At 40.6% G+C, this 20,568-nt stretch overlaps 1 protein-coding gene across 1 annotated transcript in view; it reads right to left on the bottom strand.

Annotated features, from left to right (window-relative positions):
* The window catches only part of LOC132830460 (unconventional myosin-XIX), a 63,838-nt gene that overhangs the window by 32,588 nt on the left and 10,682 nt on the right, over window positions 1-20,568 (bottom strand). Inside the window, exons 2-7 of the mRNA XM_060848191.1 lie at window positions 8,550-8,697; window positions 6,801-6,949; window positions 6,194-6,307; window positions 4,487-4,619; window positions 1,872-1,941; window positions 574-676 (exon numbers count right to left, since the gene is read on the bottom strand). Coding sequence (XP_060704174.1) covers window positions 574-676; window positions 1,872-1,941; window positions 4,487-4,619; window positions 6,194-6,307; window positions 6,801-6,949; window positions 8,550-8,697 — 717 coding nt within the window. The remainder of the gene's footprint in view (window positions 1-573; window positions 677-1,871; window positions 1,942-4,486; window positions 4,620-6,193; window positions 6,308-6,800; window positions 6,950-8,549; window positions 8,698-20,568) is intronic.

The raw sequence follows: 20,568 nt of genomic DNA, 5'->3' as shown, positions 1-20,568 counted from the left end.
AGGTTTCAAAATATTATTTTTATTGCATCAACATAGGTGTCAAATGTGTGCAACACCCAGACAAGAATCACCACTTCAAAAATTGACATTTTTCCTTTTCGCTTATTGTGTGAAGTGTGGTATAGAAACAGAGAAATCAGGAGTAGTAGGCCACTTGGTCCTTCGATCAAGTCAGTCATTCAGTATGATCGCTGCCTTTAAAATCTAAGGACAACTAGCAATGGGCAATAAATGCTGACAAGCCAGCAGCACCCACATCCCATTAACCTCTTCAGGGACTGTATTAAAAGCCTACTGAAAATCCAACTACTCCACATCTACTGTTTCCCCCTTATCTATTTTTACTAGTTACATCCTCAAAAAAACTGTAGCAGATTTGTTAAGTACAATTTGCTTTTCATAAATCCATACTGGCTTTGTCAAAGTTTAATATCAAGTTCAATTGATGCTTCTATCAGTTTATGAACCCTGGATCCAATAACCTGCTATGTCCAACATCTTCAATACAAATTCAAACTTGTATTAGTATCCAGTAAATGTGAAAACCACCTTTACTTAGAATCACTGCCTCACCTGATAAAAAATATGAAAATTTCTTTCTAAAGGAGCTTGATTGGCAACCCGTGTTTTCTCCAAAAGGTAAGTCTGCACAGATGCTCCCTCCAGCTGCTGTGATCTGGAAAGTAAAGCAAGCAACTGTTAGAACTGACTCTGGAAAAGAGGACAAAATTATAAAAGTTTTGGTTGCACAAGAAAGGACTAAAATAAGCAGTGTCCTCAATAAAAGCAAAATACTATTGGTGATTTCATAAAGTTTTTATGGAAGGTCTTCAATTTCTCTTCACAGCTACCTAACTCCACAGTATATACAGTACCTAGGACAAGTTAATAAGCAGTTTTGCATACAGAAATTCTAAAATTTATTCTCCACAAGTGATCATTCTTTACGCATAAGCTTCAAAAGAAACAATGTTAAGCAGAATACATTTTTACAAAGGAATCATGACCAAAGTAAATCCTGCCTTCAAATTATTTCTGCCAAAATGTAATTTCATGAAGATCTGTTCTAGCTAGAGAGTGATCCATTTGCAGAAGAAGTCAATTTCCATCCAACTAAATGGATCAGTTAGTTTAGTACAGAAAAGGATCAAACGGTGAACTTTCTTGATTGGTGTGGGTCACACCTTAGGAAGGATATATGTGCCTTGAGGGAGCACAACATGAATTTAGCAGATTACATCTCAACTTCAAAAGTTAAGATTGAGGAGAGATTCCTAACTATTGCCTGGAATTTAGAAAGTTATGAGATGATTTGGTCAAAGTTGCCAAGATAATAAGGGGGAAAAAAAAAAGAGTATATTGAGAAAACAATTTGTACTGGCTTAGGAGTCTAGGATATGCGGGCATAGGTTAATGATATGAGTTATAACTTTCAAGAGTGAAACTAGAACCTGCTTCTACACACAAAAAGGTGTAGAGGCTTGGAACTCTCTTCCACAAATGGCAATTTAACTATACACCAGTTTTTACATTTACAGTGGGGAGTGATAAAATATTTGATTTTAAAAATGTCTTAAGAGACATGGGGCAAAGGAAAGATAATCAGTGTTAGGTCACAATCTCAGTGTATGATGAAGCAGACTTAAAAGGGTGAAATGGTCTAACTTTGTTCCAGTATCCCCGGCATCTTCTAACACTAACCTGCATCAGGGAAGTGGTAATTTAAGTGATTTGCCATACATTTGTATTGTAAGCATGCATCAACAGACACTAGATAATTGGCTTCAGCCACAAAAAGTATTAGCTTTTTGAAAACAATTTTTAAGAAATTGAATAAATGCACACACAGCTGACCTATAAAAAAAAGCTACCTGTTTAACTGCAGTTGGATGTATTTTCCAAATCGACTGCTATTGTGATTCCGTAGTGTACAAGCATTTCCTATGAAAGAGTAAATCTGTTGATAATCAATGACTTCATAATTTATGTTGTCTTTAGCAAGTTTCAGTTTCATGTGCAAATTTAACATAAAGAAATGGAGCAAGGCTTTAGTTTCCTCAAAAATCACTGATTGCAGGTTGAATTTAAAACATCCAACATTACACAAATTCAACACCTTCAATTGCGAAGGCTATGCCTCAAAAACCATGTCGCTCAGCAGATCAGACCATTAACTGAATATCTGGTCTCCCTCCTATCGGAAGGATGTTCTGAAACTTGAAAAGGTTGAGAAAAGATTTACAAGGATGTTGCGAGGGTTGGAGAATTTGAGCTATAGAGAGAGGCTGAATAGGCTAGGACTACTTTCCCTGGAGCATCAGAAGCTGAGGGGAGACCTTATACATGTTTTTAAAATCATGAGAGACATGGATAGGGTAAGTAGACTTTTTCTTTGGGTGGGGGAAGTCCAGATCTAGAGGGCACAGGTTCAGGATGAGAGGGGAAAACGGTAAAAGGCACTTAAGGGGCAACATTTTCCTGCAGAGGGTGGTGCGTGTATGGAACGAGCTGCAGAGGAAGTGGTGGAGGTTGGCACAATTACAACATTTAAAAGGCATTTGGATAGTTCTATGAATAGGAAGCGTTAGAGGGATATGGGCGAAGTGCAAATGGGACTAGATTATTTTAGGATATCTGGTTGGCACGGACGAGTTGGACTGTTTCTGTGCTGTACATCTCTATGACTGTATCTCAAGCTGGCCTACATGTTGTTCAAAATCTGGTAATAGTTAAAATCTAGATGGCTGAAGCCAATCAATGGAAAATGTTCTGCTAGCCCAGCTAAAATGACTTAATACTTCCTTATAGCTCAGTGTCTGTTATCTGGCACTTGCTATTTAAGACAAAATTCCTCCAAAAGTTGTTTTTAAAACATCAAAAATTCTCTAGTATTTAATTCTTGATCTTATTTTTGTTTAATTGCCAATTTTTGTGCAGTGATATATATTCAAATAAGCAGCTTTTCATCCATAATGGCTTCCAATACTTTCATTAACTTGCTTCTCATGTCCTTTTATCTGCATGTTAAAACATAAATCCAGACTTAACCAAAAAATATTACAGCTAAATTTGGTTTCCTAACATTTTGTTTTCTTCCTGTCTGTTCCCAACCTCAACTATCTATCATTCTTTCTGTGACATACCTTATTATTAAGTTGAGCACAGGAGTGAGTATATGTGGTCTGTTCCAATACTTAAACCAGTAATTTCCTACAGTAGCCCACTAGGTGGTGCAGAATTGTCAATTTGGGATTTGTTAATATTTTTATTACAAATTCTACTGGAGAAGCACTTGTTGGTTCTGCTCAAATGGTTCAGCTGAGATGGTAACTCACCATATTATAAATTGTGGACAACTTTTGCAATCTCCATTAGTTTTAGCACATAGATTGCTAAAAGACATGCTGTCTAAATCCCATTTTCAAAAAGTACTGACAAAACCTTTGATTTCAAATAAATCGACCACTGAAATCTCTTCAGATCATATAGTTCTATCTCCTGATTATTCTGTAACATTACAGAAGTTCTCAAACTTCTAAGATGATGGCTTTTGATTAACTTAAATCACACTTGCACAGAATGAACTACTACCAATTTGTATGATAAATATCACAGAAGTAAAATGTAAGCAAACTCAAGTGAGGATTCCCAAATCCTTCACAAGAAACCTGTCATATGCTTGGCTTGTCCATTTAAATTAATGATAAAAGTAATATTTTGCCTTTCTAAGAATGCAAGTATTTAAAGTGGTATTTCAATTGTTGGAAACTAAATTCTGATTTTGGAACCTGCCATGGATGTTTCTCTGTTCAATTTTATACAGGAGGAAGAAAGCAGCAATGCAGAAGTATAGGTTTTCTTTGATCAACCACACAGTTGCATGTGACCCTGACACATCTCAGATCCTTGAATCCATTTGCAGTTATGACTCCTGCTGGAGTATGGCACAGTGATTAGTACTGTTGCTTCCAGCTCCAGGGACCTGCGTTTGATCTTAGCCTTGGAGTTTGCACATTCTCCTCATTTCTGTGGGTTTCTACCAGGTTCTCCAGTTTCCTCCCACATTCTGAACATGTGCAGGTTAGGTGGATTGGCCATGCCAAATTGACCCATAGTGTCCAGGGATGTATAGGCTAGGTGGATTGCAGGGTTTTGAGGCTACGGTGTGGGTCTGGGTGGAATGATCTTCAGAGGGGCAGTACTGATTTTATAAGCTGAATGGCCTCATTCTGCACTGTAGGGATTCTATGATTTCATACTGAGCTAAATGACTGCACTGCCAGTGGTGAGTGAAGGTCACTGCAGCACTAATATTTAGTGATTTCAAATTACCTCGGACAACACTGGCCATATCAAAGAATTTGCTGTGCAGAAACTGGTATGTTGGTTAGCTAATATGTACAATACAATGTGAATACTGGTTTGAGAGGGCAAAATATTTGATTAATTACTCAAGCATACACATAAAAGCAGAAAGCTTTGTTACCAAATGCCTCCATCACAGGATTGGAGTCTAATACTCTCTTTTCTATTCTTTCCACGTTTTCCTGGCACTTAACAGAAATGGATGAGGTAGCAACTGTGGCAAAGTAGTTCATAAGGCACCGAGATGTCCAGGTCTGCAAAAGGAAAATATTACCAAAAGGTATGATACAAAAGTTCAATCTTCACATTGTTAAACTTAGTCATTCATAACAAGTAAGCATGTATACTTGGTTGTATCTTGGTCTGAACTTTTAAGTTCACAGAAAAAGTGTGTTCCCAAATCCTGGAGCTCTTAAAATACCGGTGTTATGGGAAAAATCACCAGTCTCGGAGTCAGAATCAGGGTTCAATGACTGAGTTTATTGTTCAAGGAAATACCAGAGATCCAGGGAGAGAAAGACACCAACAGCACAGTGGTCAGCGATTCTTCTTGATGGAGCATGTCAAGATACTTTTATACATCTTGTGATACAATAGGTCAGTGATGAGATTATTGTCTTTGTAACATGATTTGCTTATGGCAATCATTGTATATCATTGATAGTTTTGTTCCAGTCATTGTCAGATTAGATTAGATTCTCTACAGTGTGGAAACAGGCCCTTCAGCTCAACAAGTACACAATGACCCTCCGAAAAGTAACTCACCCAGACTCATTTCCCTCTGACTAATGCACCTAACACTATGGGCAATTTAGCATGGCCAATTCACTTGACCTGCACATCTTTGGACGGTGGGAGGAAACAGGAGCATCCGGAGGAAACCCACGCAGACACAGGGAGAATGTACAAACTCCACACAGACAGTTGCCCGACTGGGACCCTGGTGCTGTGAGGCAGCAGTGCTAACTATTGAGCGACCATGCCACCACCGTGCCATTGTCAGTTTCAATGTCTGCATGGAAGTCCATTGCTGTAGTAATGGGCGCTAACTGCTCTTCCCGAGAAGGACGATTACTGCAGCCCTGGCCATGAGCACTTTGTATTGAGTCCGTATCAAGCTGTTAGCATTTCTATCAAAGGTGTTGGGTGTACCTAGACACTTCAGCGGGCAGTGTACGTTACTCATGTGTATTCTCTCCCCCACCCGCCGCAAATTAATCAACTAGGCTGTGACTGCACTGTGCTGGCATTCTGGTGGCCCCAGGCAGTGTCTGTATTTGCTCTGCTGTCTCTCTCCATATTGTGGACCGGCGGCCATCTTATGTGTCAAGTGGCCAACTGGTGACTCAGCAGCCATCTTGAGTCTAATGTCACCCTGCTCTATGCCATCTCCCACTTCATCAGTCTTAATAAGATTTGCCATTAAACCACTACTGAAAAATATAACACAATGCTTTGAACTTACTGATTAATGAAAGCAGGAGAAATTGAGGACTGCAAATGCTGGAAATCAAAGTTAAGAGCGTGGTGCTGGAAAAGCACAGCTAGTCAGGCAGTCATCTGAGGAACAGAAGAGTCAACTCTCCTGTTCCTCGGATGCTGCCTAACCAGTTATGCTTTTCCAGCACCACACCTCTCGACTGTTTCATGATTGTGCCTCATTATTAAAAGGAGAGACAGATCAACAAAGAAAATTAAATGGAATCTTATTATTTTAATCAGTTTTAATGATTAGGGGATTTTCATAGTTTTCTATAACCACACCAGTTACCTTCTGCACAATGTAGATTTATTAATTCTTCCTATATTTCACATGCTGAGTTCTTACCTTTCCAGCACCACTCTCCCCACTGACTATAAGTGACTGGTTAACTGGTTCAACGTGGCTTTGCACATTCCTGAATGCTTCCTCAGCCATCGTGAAGATGTGTGGTTTCAATTCCTAAAAAACAGAAAGATTTAATCTCTCAAAAGGTTTTATCTATCCATATAGGCACAAAAGCAACAAAAACAGGAAAACGTATTTGATTATTAATGATGTAAAGCTGGAAAGTTTAAGCCAGCACAAATGTAAACCAGCTGTTACTAATGTGTCTGAAGAGATTAAAATTAGTTTTCTAATCACATAACCACCATTAGATAAATTAAGTTAATTAAGCAGTTTTTCATAGATTCTCAACCCATATAGCCAGGGTACCAGAGGGATTTCTTTTCTCATTTACTTAACTTTAAGGACTACTTTATGCTGCCTGTGTAAATTTGTGGTGTAGCTACAGTGTATGTTACATTTAATAAATGGTTAGAATAAACTAGGCACAATTAGGATGTTAATATTTTGATTATCTAGGTTACAGAATTATCAGGAATAGCATTAAATTAATTAATGGTTTCAAAACCCCTTTTATCATCCAAGCAGAATTCTATACTAGAGTTACCTGCAGTCGAGACGCAGAGTGGTACGCCTTCATAATGTCTGGTGAATACAAGTTAGGCACAGGCAGGAATGGGTTAAGAGCCACCAGTGTACACCCAGCACTGGTATAAAATATACTGGCCACATACCTTGCTTGTAGACATTTTAAAACTAGGAGACAGAAGGAGGACATGAATTTATGCAGGTTTTTGAATACTGTAATGCTGACTGATCTAACGTATTTTGTTTTGTACAGTAATCTGTTAATCAAAATTATTTTAATTATAATACAATATTTGTAAAGAATATGTACAATTAACATTAGATCCCCATGTTCACCGAACATCTCTACCAGAATGTTGCTTGCATTTTTTAAGTTAGAACAATCAGACTACTATAATGTAATAATTCCTCAACCTTGGACAATGAACATGGGGAGAAGCATCCCTTGAAATCCATCAAATCAGCCCATTCTTGTAAATGTACTTCTGGTGGAGACGCACCTCTTTTTTTTAAATCAGTCTTCTTTTACTGAACGTAACGGGTACGGAGATGTATTTCCAGTGACATCTTATTTCACATTGATAGTTTCACATCACTCAATGTTTTTTAAATTTATTCATTGGAAGTAGACTTCACTGACGGGGCCAGCATTTACCAATCAGTCCCAAATGCCATCCAGGTCACTATGGTGGTGAGCTGCCTTCCTGAACCACTGTAGTTAATTTGGTGTCGGGAGTAGGTTCCAGGATTTTGAGCCAGCAACACTGAAGGAACAGCGATATTTTTCCAAGTCAGGATGGCGTGACTTCAATAGAACTTGAAGGTGGAGATGTTCCAACACAACTGGTGCCCTTGTCCTTCTAGATGGTATTGGTCACGGGTTTGAATGGCAGTGTCTATGGAGCCTTGATAATTTCTTCAATGCATCTTATAGTGTCTGTCAGTGGTGAGTGCGTGAATATTTGTCGATGTGGTGCCAATCAAGTGGGCTACTTTGTCCTAAATGGTGTTGAGTTTCTTGAATGTTGCTGGAGTTGCATTCCTCTAGGAAAATAGGGAGTATTCCATCTCACTCTTGATTTGTACCTTGTAGATTGTGGACAGCTTTGGGAATCTGAAGGTGAATTGCTTGTTGCAGGATTCCTAGCCTCTGATGACACACTATTTATACGGCTAGGCCAGTTCAATTTCTGGTCACCTCCCAGGGCATTGATGGGGGAGATTTAGTGATGGTATTGCAACTGAATGTCAAGGGCCAATGGTTACATCCTTTCTTGTTGGAGATGGCCATTGCTTGACACTTGCATGGCATGAATGCTATATGCCATTTTTCAGCTCAAACCTAGACATTGTCCAAGTCTTACTGCATTTGGACACAGACAACTTCAGTATCGGAGGTGTCATAAATGTTCTGAACGTTGTGAATTATTGGCACATGTCCCCACTTCTGATCTTATGATAAAGGAAAATTCATTAATAAAGCAGTTGAACATAGTTGGGCCTATGACATTACCCCATAGAATTCATGCTGAGATATCCTGGAGATGAGATGACTGATCTCCAATAACTCAACCATCTTCCTTTGTGCTAAGTATTGACACCATATGTAGTCAAATGCAGCGTTAATGTCAACTGCAATCACACTCACTTTAACATGTGCTTTGTCTAACCATTAAAAATGCACAAAATACCAATCATATTCAAACATTCAATATTTTAAAAACAGCTATACTGCATAGATCAGGTAAGTAACCAGTTAAGTAGTTACCTGTGGCAGTTGTCACTGGGTTGACTTTAGTGAGGTCATCGAACTGGTGTAATTCCTCTTCATTGATGAGAAAAGCTTTTACTTCTTCAAGAGTATGATTTAATGTAGAGTGATCTGAAGCTTTGTGGAACTTGTTGAAACAATTACTCTATAAATAGAATCATAAAGTAGTCAGCATGTACTTTTGCTAGAGTACAAACCCACTTGCTTAATGAAATAACTGTACAGAGGCTGGTATCCCATCACCAAGTCAGTCTTTATTCACTTGTGCACAACACACTAGCTATGGCCAGCCAGCTCAGTCAGTCGCCTGAACTGAGGAGATTCTAATCTCCTGATTATATATTTTTTATTTTTTAAACGAGAACAAACACAGAAGGCAATGTCTCCTAGTCAAAGGAACTTCTCCCCACATACATTGGCTATGGCCAGCCAGGTTGGAGTCAGTTTTCTGACCTGAGGAGATTCTAATCACCTTTATTATATTTTTTCATATTTTTAAAGATTTTTTTCCCCCAATGAAAGGAGAGAAAACCAAAAACACACACAAAAAAGAAAAACAAAGGCAATGTCTCCCAGTCAAGGTAACTGTCTTTCCCCCACAGTACACTGGCTGTGAGGCCCGCCAGTTTGAAGTCAGTCACCTGAACTGAGGAGATTCTAATCTCATTATATATTTTTAAATAAACCCCGACACTACCGCCAAACAGCTATAGTGCTTATTTTCACCAGCACCAATGTGTGTGCAGGTGTAGGACACAGTGAAAAAATGAAAAGTGCAGAAAACTTTATTCATATTTCAACACCAGGAAGCAAGGAAACACCTGACTGGCCAGTGACTGGCAGAGCCCTTCTCAACAAAGGGCGATGCTAAGTGATCAAAAAGGTGAAAGGGAGGGCAGGGACTAAATCAAAATAGAGTCGGAGGGGGAAATAAAACATTCCACTCCCTGCGGTGCCCACCTCTCCCTGAAAACCTCGAGGTTGGTCATAGACACCGCGTATTCCTTCTCCAGGGACACCCGGGACTGGACATCACTACAGAAGAGGGGAATCTCCTTATTATATATATATTTTTCTCTTTCCTTTTTCATGTGTGGGTGTAGATGTAAGACACAGTGAAAAACAAGAAGTGCATAAATCTTTATTCATATTCCACCACCAGGAAGAAAGGAAAACCTGAGTGGCCAGTGACAAGCAGTGCCCTCAACGAAGGACAATGCTCAGTGATCAATAGTGAAAGAGGGTCAGGGTTTAAATCAAAATAGGATCGGAGGGGGAAAATAAAACACTCCACACCTGTGGTGCCTATGTCACCCTGAAAACCTCGAGGGTGTTAGAAGACACCGCATGCTCCTTCTCCAAGGACACCCGGGCCCAAACGTATATACGGAAGAAGGGACTCTCTTTGTTATATTTTTTTCTAGCAAATGAAAATAAACAATACGAACTGAATATGCTGGAAATTTGAAACAAAAACAGAAAGTGCTAGACAATGGCCTATATATAAAAAAAATTCCACAGAGGCTAAAATCCTGTTACTAAGTCACCCTTCATTTACACACAGAGTCCTTGACGCTAATCCAGCTCCCTCAGAGCCAGCTCTCAGAGTGAACAGAATCTCTAAAACTTGCGCCCACACCTCCACACTCACTTCCCTCCAAGGCCCCAAGGGATCCTTCCATATCCGCCACAAGTTCACCTGTACCTCCACACACATCATCTATTGCATCCGCTGCACCCGATGTGGCCTCCTCTATATTGGTGAGACAGGCCGCTTACTTGCGGAACGCTTCAGAGAACACCTCCGGGCTGCCCGAACCAACCAACCCAATCACCCCGTGGCTCAACACTTTAACTCTCCCTCCCACTCCACCGAGGACATGCAGGTCCTTGGACTCCTCCACCGGCAGAACACAACTACACGACGGCTGGAGGAGGAGCGCCTCATCTTCCGCCTGGGAACCCTCCAACCACAAGGTATGAATTCAGATTTCTCCAGTTTCCTCATTTCCCCTCCCCCCACCTTGTCTCAGTCAGTTCCCTCAACTCAGCACCGCCCTCCTAACCTGCAATCCTCTTCCTGACCTCTCCGCCCCCACCCCACTCCGGCCTATCACCCTCACCTTGACCTCTTTCCACCTATCCCACCTCCATCGCCCCTCCCCCTAGTCCCTCCTCCCTACCTTTTATCTTAGCCTGCTTGGCTCTCTCTCTCTTATTCCTGATGAAGGGCTTATGCTCGAAACGTCGAATTCTCTATTCCTGAGATGCTGCCTGGCCTGCTGTGCTTTGACCAGCAACACATTTGTAGCTGTGATCTCCAGCATCTGCAGACCTCATTTTTTACCAGAATCTCTAACACTCCTGTTTGTTTTTTTTAACCTCTGACACTCCTGTTTATTTTTTTCTCTTACTGGTCCAGCTCCCTCAGAGCCAGCTTTTTTAATACACAACTTTTGTTTTTACAGAATGGATACCATTACAGATATTGGTCCACTAATACTTTCCTTTGTTCTCTCTGTATCATTTAGTATATGTGCTGCTGAAGTGAGTGTGCAACACACGTGAAAATATTGAACTGAACTTGTAATCTCAGCACTAATTATTTACAAAATTCCAATTCATTCTCTTTTTCATGAGACATAGGTCAGTGGCACATGATCTAAAATATACAAAAACGTTGCATTATGTTTTTAGGTTTGATAAATCTGGTAACAGAATTCCATGAAAAGAAAAAAGCAAGTTAGAATATTAGAGTGCAGAAAGCACTGATCTCTGCATCTGGTCTTTGCAATATTATGACCCCAGTTGATGGTAGCACAGGCCAGAGCTAAACTTGGCTTGATAGGCCACTAGTTTTATTTCTGCAATTTGTTTACCTTGGCGGTGAGTCACAAACGTATTCACACAAGGCTGCCAATGTACTTTTAACAAAAGAACACCAGATTATTATAGAAAAGTAAAAACCAAAAGCTATATACTATTTGAAAATTTAAAGAACAGCAGAAAGATTCAACTCTTCCCCAGCAAATATCCTTTATAGACATTCAACCCCTCCTATCTTCACATTTTAATATTTTATTCTGATGATGAGGTTGCAAGTGTTTCCCTTCAAAACCTTGCTGCACATCCACAATGTGAGATTCTCTCAGTTGTTCCTTGAAATACTCCAACATAAGTTAGTTCACTGATTTTTCTTATTTAAATCCAAGGAAAGAAAATCAGGCTTTTTTCCTGTTATTTTGAATATTTTTGAGGTTGTTAAACAGTACATTTGCTGGTATAGATCTTTTCTTCAGAACTGACTCTGCTTCTGTCCTCTGGCATCTCTTTTTCTCGATCATAAAAGCTCAACTTAGAAAACACTTAAATTATCTCACCAATGAATTTATTTATATAGTCATTTAGCTTAAGTCACATTTATTGGAAATGCTGTTTTGTCCCAATGAAAAATAAAATTTCCAACAAAGTCATCCTCTTGGAACTGAAGACCAAAAACCCATTCACCTCCACTTGAGAACCCAAAGTTCCAAAACTTGATAATTTATTAGAACCTTTATCACAACATACAGGTAGTTCTAATAAACGCGATAGTCCAGTTTGCACAATAGCTGCACTATTTAAACTAGTGGGGCCGGAATCAGACTATAGTCAATGTAGGTAAGGACAGTTCGCATTCTACACATAATGATCTAAATTCTTCAATTGCTCAAAGAAGCACACGTTACGACAGAACTGACTGTATTTAGAGATTAGGGGTTGCCCAGAAAGATACAACATTACTTTTCAATTCTGATGTCTCAGTTGAAGTCCCCATTCGAACAAAAGACTCCTCCATATGTCAGTGGTAAGGACCCTAGGTGGGACCACAACAATAAATTGCCCCTGTTAGCAAACTCTTCCAAGGAGGTATAGGATGGCTGGTGTATGAACTAATGAGGATGATCAAACTAGTACAGTGAGTAATATTCTGATATAAAACAAAGAACTGCAGATGCTGGAAATCTGAACCAAAAACAGAAATTAGAGAAACTCTAAGTCTGTCAGCATCTGTGGTCAGCATAGACAAGTTGGACCAAACGGTCTGTTTCTATGCTGTACATCTCTGTGACTCTACATAAAAAAAGAAACACAGAGTTAACATTTTGAGTCCAGTGAAGAAGGGTCACTGGACTTGAAACATCAACTTTGTTTTCTCTGCACTGATGCTGGCAGGCTTGCTGAATTTCACCAGCAATCTCTGTTTTTGTTTGAGTATTATTCAGAGTTGGAGTTGAGATACAACTAAAAGGGATCAACAAATAACCTTGGAGCTGGAGATGTGGCTATCAGGTACCTAAAATGATCGTACTGTTTCTTTGTCTGAATTTAAAATGTCTTAATGTAGAACATAAGGGACAAATTAGACTAAAAAAAAGAACATTTGACCTGCACGATGTCCTAGTAGGAAACCAGCCAACAAAACATCCAATTCTTCTTGGTAAGACAATCACCTACATTGAACTTATGAAAATTCCAAGGTCAACACCAACAGATGTTTGCTCTCATTATGAAAGATAAAATTCACTTCTCTTTCTCAGAACCAAGCATTCCTCATTCTAACAAAATGAAAAAGTGAAGATGTGTTTATTGCAATGCTGACCAAAGATGACAAAAAGTGGTTTTTACTGGATGTTGAGCCAATTTTCTATTACTGCTGAAAATGTTGCTGGAAAAGCACAGCAGGTCAGGCAGCATCCAAGGAACAGGAGATTTGACGTTTCGGGCATAAACCCTTCTTCAGGAATGAGGAAAGTGTGTCCAGCAGGCTAAGATAAAAGGTAGGGAGGAGGGACTTGGGGGAGGGGCGATGGAGATGCGATAGGTGGAAGGAGGTCAAGGTGAGGGTGATAGGCCGGAGTGGGGTGGGGGCGGAGAGGTCAGGAAGAAGATTGCAGGTTAGGAAGGCGGTGCTGAGTTCGAGGGATTTGACTGAGACAAAGTGGGGGGAGGGGAAATGAGGAAACTGGAGAAACCTGAGTTCATCCCTTGTGGTTGGAGGGTTCCTAGGCGGAAGATGAGGTGCTCTTCCTCCAACCGTCGTGTTGTTATGGTCTGGCGATGGAGGAGTCCAAGTACCTGCATGTCCTTGGTGAAGTGGGAGGGGGAGTTAAAGTGTTGAGCCACGGGGTGGTTGGGTTGGTTGGTCCGGGTGACCCAGAGGTGTTCTCTGAAACGTTCCGCAAGTAGGCGGCCTGTCTCCCCAATATTGAGGAGGCCATATTGGGTGCAGCGGATACAAGAGATGATGTGTGTGGAGGTGCAGGTGAATTTGTGGCGGATATGGAAGGATCCTTTGGGGCCTTGGAGAGAAGTAAGGGAGGAGGTGTGGGCGCAAGTTTTGCATTACTTGCGGTTGCAGGGGAAGGTGCCAGGGATGGAGGTTGGGTTGGTGGGGGGTGTGGACCTGACGAGGGAGTCACGGAGGGAGTGGTCTTTTCGGATAGGGGAGGGGATCTTCGGTTTGCTTTGTAAACAGGGAAGGAAAGTACACTACTTCTAAAGTCAGAATCAAACTTTATCAATGATAAATATAGGAAGAACAGATCTGGCTTGGCTTTAAAAAAAATTACGAGTTGGTGCTCTGCTGGCTGATCTTCATTTGGGAGGCAGTACTGCAATTTTCTTAATCATACTGGCTTATGAAAAGTGAAAAAGCAACTGAAATTAGCTATAGTTCCTGATCTCTCCCAATCATTAACCAAAAACTACTGCTAGGACCAATTAAGCGAACTTCAGGCAACCAATGTACAGGAGGTTGAGAGGAGTGAGGTCAGGGATAGGTTTACAAGGTTCCGAAAGGGCACCAGCAACCGGGATGTTGGTTTGAAATGTGTATACTTCAATGCCAGGAGCATCAGGAATAAAGGTGGGTGAACTTGCAGCATAGGTTGGTACCTGGGATTTCGATGTTGTGGCCATTTCAGAGACATGGCTAGAAGAGGGACAGAATGGTTGTTACAGATTCCGGGACTTAGATGTTTCAGCAAAAACAGAGATAGTAGTAAAAGTGGGGGGAAGAGGTGTGGCATTGTCAATCAAGGGGAATATTACAACAGCTGAGAGAATGTTTGAGGACTCACCCACTGAGGCAGTTTGGGCTGAGGTTAGAAACAGGCAAGGAGGGGGAGTCACCCTGTTGGGAGTTTTCTATAGGCCTCCGAATTGTTCCAGGGATGTAGAGAAAGGAATAGATAGCAAAGATGATTCTCAATAGGAGCGAGAGTAATAGGTAGTTGCTATGGGGAAACTTTAACTTCCCCAATATTGACTGTGAATACTATAGTTCAAGTAGTTTAGATTGGTCAGTTTTCGTTCACTTTGTGCATTGAGAGTTTTCTGACGCAGGATGTAGACAGGCCAACAAGGGGTGCTGCCATATTGGATTTGGTACTGGAGATTTGTAGGTAGGTGAGCACTGTGGCAATAGTGACCATAATTTGGTTACATTTACAATAGCAATAGGCAGGGAAAGAGGTGTAGCTGGGGGAAGGGCAATGATGATGTGATTAGGCAAGATTTAGGCTGGGGAAGAAAACTGTAGGGGATGGACATACTTCAAATGTGGAGCTCATTCACATTTGTCGAGAGAGGGAATCATCGTTTACTAAAGAAGTTAAAGCACTTGTCAAGAGGAAGAACAAGGCTAATGTGTGGATGAGGCATGAAGGCTAGAGAGTTATAAATTAGCCAGAAAAGATCTAAACAGAGGGCTAAGAAGAGCCAGGAAGGGACATGAGAAGTTGTTGGCAGATAGGATCAAGGAAAACCCTAAGGCATTCTATAGTTATATCAGTAATTTTTTTTAAAATGACTAGAGTAAGATTAGGGTCAATCAAAGATAACAGTGGAAAGTTGTGTGTGGAATCTGAGGACATGGGGGAAGCGCTTAATGAATACTTTTCGTCAGTATTCACATTGGAAAAGGTCAATGTTAGTGAGAATACGGAGATGTAGGCTACAAGATTATATGGGATTAAGGTTGACAAAGAGGAAGTTTTAAAAATTTTGGAAGATCTGAAAATAGATAAGACCCTGAGACAGATGGGGTCAGATTCTCTGGGAATCCAGGGAGGATATTGCAGAGCCTTTGGCTTCATCTTTACGCCATCATTGTCGAGTGGAGTAGTGCCAGAAGACTGGAGGAAAGCAAATGTTGTTCCCTTGTTTAAGCAGGGGAGTTGGGACAGCCTTGGTAATTATAGGCCAGTGAGCCTTACTTTGGTTGGGGGTAAGGTGTTGGAAAAGATTATAAGAGTAGGATTTATAATCATCTGGAAAGGAATAATTTGATTCAAGATAGTCAACATGGTTTTGTGAAGGGTAGGTCATGCCTCACTAACCTTACTAAATTCTTTGAGAAGGTGACAAACCAGGTGGATGAAGGTAAAGCGGTTGATATGGTGTATAATGTATCTGGACTTCAACAAGACATTTGATAAGGTTCCACACAGTAGCTGTTGCACAAAATACGCAGTTTCTGAAGGTGATTTTAGTGGTTTGGATTAGAAATTGGCTAGCTGAAAGAAGGCGAAGTGTGGAGATTGATGAGAAATGTTCATCCTGGAGTTCAGTTACCAGCGGTGTGCTGTTTTGGGGCCACTGCGGTTTGTCATTTTTATAAATGATATGGATGTGGGCGTAGAAGGATGGGTTGGTAAATTTGCAGATGACACTAAAGTAGGCAGAGTTGTGGATAGTGCCGAAGGATGCTGTGGGTTACAGAGGGACATAGATAAGATGGAGAGCTGGGCTGAGAAGTGGCAAATGGAGTTTAATGTGGAAAAGTGTGAGATAGTTCACTTCAGAAGAAATAAGAGGAATGCCAAGTACTGGGCTAATGGTAAAATTCTTGGCAGTGTAGATGAACAGAGAGATCTCAGTGTCTTGGTGCATAAATCCCTGGAAGTTGCCACCCAGGTTGATAGGGTTGTTAAGAAAGCGTATGATGTGTTGGCGTTATTGGTAGGGGGATTGAGTTTAGGAGCCACGAGGTCATGCTTCAGCTGTACAAAATACTGGTAAGACTGCACCTGGAGTACTGCCTGCAGTTCTGGTCACCACATTATAGGATGTGGAAGCTTTGGAAAGGGTTCAGAAGAGATTTACAAGGATGTTGCCTGGTATGGAAGGAAGGTCGTACGAGGAAAGCCTGAGAGAACAGAGGCTGTTTCATTGGAGAGAAGGTTGAGAGGTGACTTAACAGAGACGTATAAGATCATCAGAGGATTAGATAGGGTGGACAGTGACAGCCTTTTTCCTTGGATGGTGAAGGCTAACATGAGGGGTCACTGCTTTAAATTGAGAGATTTAGGACAGATATTAGGGGTAGTTTCTTAACTCAGAGAGTATTAGCCTGCCTGCAACAGCAGTACACTCGCCGATGTTAAAGGACATTTAAAGGGGCATTGTATATACATATTGATAATAATGGAAATGTGTAGGTTATATGGGCATCAATTATTTTCACAGGTCAGCGAAACATCGAGGGCCAGGGCCTATACTGTGCTGTAATGTTCTATGTTCTAAGAAGAACACACGCAGCTGCTATAAACAGTTCAGCCTTAATAGCCTGCAGAGACGCACTAGTAAATCTCATGAATTTGGAGCACAAGCTTTAATGCAGTGGAAATCAACAAGCATCTAAAGGACTATTTTGAAGTAAGGAGACAACACCTTCCAGAAGAGCAAGAATTAGAATGGTGTTGCAAACACAGCAACAATCAGAAGTTTTCTCTCAAAATATTATGAACTCAATAAGCCTATCTTCTTTTTTGCCACTGGTTGTGAGGGGATAAAACTTTCTCATCATTTGTGGCATTAACTACAAATTGGGCAAGAGGATAATTAGGAACACATCCAGCATGTTTTATTCCAAAAATATCTTCCTGTAGATATTTCTGTAGATTATATACATATTTAGGACTCAGGTGATTGCTGCAAGTCTCTACTTCATGGTTCACTGTGTTTTGAAGAATAACTTTTGGTTTTAGGAATTAAAGTCATGACTGTAGAAAATAGGATTAATGCAATTAATACGAATTTGAAATCTATCACATTTTAAAGGTTGGGATCATGTTGAATTAAGAGGCTCACAGCTAGAAAGGTAAGATCAGAAAGCAGCCGATAGGCTTTTTTTTAAACCGAAAGCCTGTGGCATTATGTCTGCTTTCCTTATACCACAGCGCATTCTGCAGACATTTTGTGTTTTGAAAATATTCAATATCCCTGAAAGGTTGCAAGTCCATTTATTTCCTCAGATCACAGAGAAAAAAAATGTAAATAATAGATAATTAATCTAAAGGTTAGTAAGAGCACACTCCAGAGCTGACTATATCACCATGGTGATCTTGGAGTGTTGGGGCATTATTTGCTTTCAATTTATCTGGATATTTGCTGAGAGTTAGTAGCAGCTTGGAATTAGCAGTGTGGGTAGTTTGCAGCTCACAAAAGAACAACAGCCAAAGGAAATGATAGTTAGCTTAACCTGTACTGTAAACAACGTAAAATACCACTTCATCATGAAAGTGTGGAAGGTAGGTGAAGCTTAATCTCAATTTGAATCTTGTGAGGGAACAGAACCTGAAAGACAGTCAAAATTTGAAGCTAGCTGGAAATAGATAGCCTCACGGTGGTAAGGCTATCTCTTAGAGTCATACAGATGTACCTGCACTCCAAAGTCTCTTTGTTCAGCAACACTCCCTAGGATCTTGCCATTAAATGTCTAAGTCCTGCTAAGATTTGCTTTCCCAAAATTCAGCACCTCGCATTTATCCGAATTAAACTCCATCTGTCACTTCTCAGCCTATTGGCCCATCTGGTCAAGATCCTGTTGTAATCTGAGGTAACCTTCTTCACTGTCCACTGCACCTCCAATTTTGGTGTCATCTGCAAACTTACTAACTGTACCTCTTATTCTCGCATCCAAATCATTCATCTAAATGACAAAATGTAGTGGACCCAGCACCGATCCTTGTGGCACTTCACTGGTCACAGGCCTCCAGTCTGAAAAACAATCCTCACCACCACCTTCTACCTTTGAGCCAGTTCTGTATCCAAATGGCTAGTTCTCCCTGTATTCCATGAGATCTAACCTTGCTAGTCAGTCTCTCATGGGGAACCTAGTCGAACGCCTTAATGAAGTCCATATAGATTACATCTATCATTCTGCCCTCATCAATCCTCTTTGTTACTTCTTCAAAAAACTCAATCACATTTGTGAGACATTAATTCCCACGCACAAAGCCATGTTGACTATCCCGAATCAGTCCTTGCCTTTCCAAATACATGTACATCCTGTCCCTCAGGATTCCCTCCAACAACTTGCCCACCACCGACGGCAGGGTCACTGATCTATAGTTCCCTGGCTTGTCCTTACCACCCTTCTTAAATAGTGGCACCACGTTTGCCAACCTCCAGTCTTCCGGCACCTCACCTGTGACTATCGATGATACAAATACCTCAGCAAGAATCCCAGCAATCACTTCTCTAGCTTCCCACAGAGTTCACGGGTACACCTGATCAGTCCTGGGGATTTATCCACCTTTACCCGTTTCAAGACATCCAGCACTTCCTCCTCTGTAATCTGGACATTTTGCAAGATGTCACCATCTATTTCCCTACATTCTATAACTTCCATATCCTTTTTCACAGTAAATACTGATGCAAAGTACTCATTTGGTATCTCCCCCATTTTCTGTGGCTCCACACAATGGCCGCCTTGCTGATCTTTGTGGGGCTCTATTCTCTCCCTAGTTATCCTTTTGTCCTTAATGTATTGTAAAAACCCTTTGGCTTTTCCTTAATTCTTTTTGCCAAAGCTTTCTCATGTCCACTTTTTGCCCTCCTGCTTTCCCTCTTAATATACTCCTACTTCCTTTATACTCTTCTAAGGATTCACTCAATCTATCCTGTCTATACCTTATATATGCTTCCTTCTTTTTCTTAAACAAACCCTCAATTTATTTATTCCCTATACCTATCAGCCTTTCCTTTCACCCTGACAGGAATATACTTTTTCTGGATTCTTGTTATCTCATTCCTGAAGGCTTCCCATTTTCTAGCCGTCCCTTTACCTGAGAACATCTGCCTCCAATCAGCTTTCGAAAGTTCTTGCCAAATACCTCTTATAAAAGAAAGTAATCAGCTGAATTAGTTTGGAAGGATTGAAAAGTAACCAGACTAAAGGATAGTCTGCAGGAATCCAAGTCAAGAAATGGCAAATGGAAGTATTTCCTCTGGAATAATTGCAGCTGAGGAGGATTCTTCAGAGGGCTGTAGCACACCTTTGCGTGGTCTCTACAGATTAATGGTTTATGTGTCTATTAGAGACTTTGGAGGGTGATTTTAAGTAAACCTGAGTGCAAAACACACATAGTTAGGAGTTATAGTGTTAATAATGTTAATTTCCTCAAATATTCTTCTCTAACACACTCCACATACATATGAACATATGAATTAGGCCACTTGGCTCTGAGCATGTTCTGCCATTTGATAAGATTTGGTTACTCCTTATTGCCATCTAACCTTCCCCCAATAATCTTTACCGTTTTGCTTACGAATTTACCTCTGACCAAAAAATATTCAAAGATATTTTCCAGTGCCTTTAAGAAAGAAACTGTCAAAGACTCACAACCATGAGTGAAAAGAAAACTCCTCATCTCTGTCTTAAATAGGGAACAGCTTAATTGTAAAATGAACCCTGGTTCTAGATTTCTCCGCAAGAGGAAACACACTTTCCACATCTACCCTGCCAAGATCCTTCTCAAGTCATCTCTTACTCTTCTGAACTCCAGCTGATACAAGTCTAGTCTGTCTAATCTTTCCTCATAAGACAACCCACCCATTTCAGGTATTAGTCTAGTAAACATCTGAACTGCTTCCAATACACTTACATATTTCCTTCAATAAAGAGACCAATAGTGCGCATAATACCCGGAGGAAACCCATACAGATATAGGGAGAATGTGCAAACACC

Source organism: Hemiscyllium ocellatum, chromosome 31 (genome assembly GCF_020745735.1).
Source record: "Hemiscyllium ocellatum isolate sHemOce1 chromosome 31, sHemOce1.pat.X.cur, whole genome shotgun sequence".
NCBI lineage: Eukaryota > Metazoa > Chordata > Chondrichthyes > Orectolobiformes > Hemiscylliidae > Hemiscyllium > Hemiscyllium ocellatum.
This window is presented reverse-complemented; position numbering and strand designations above follow the sequence as displayed.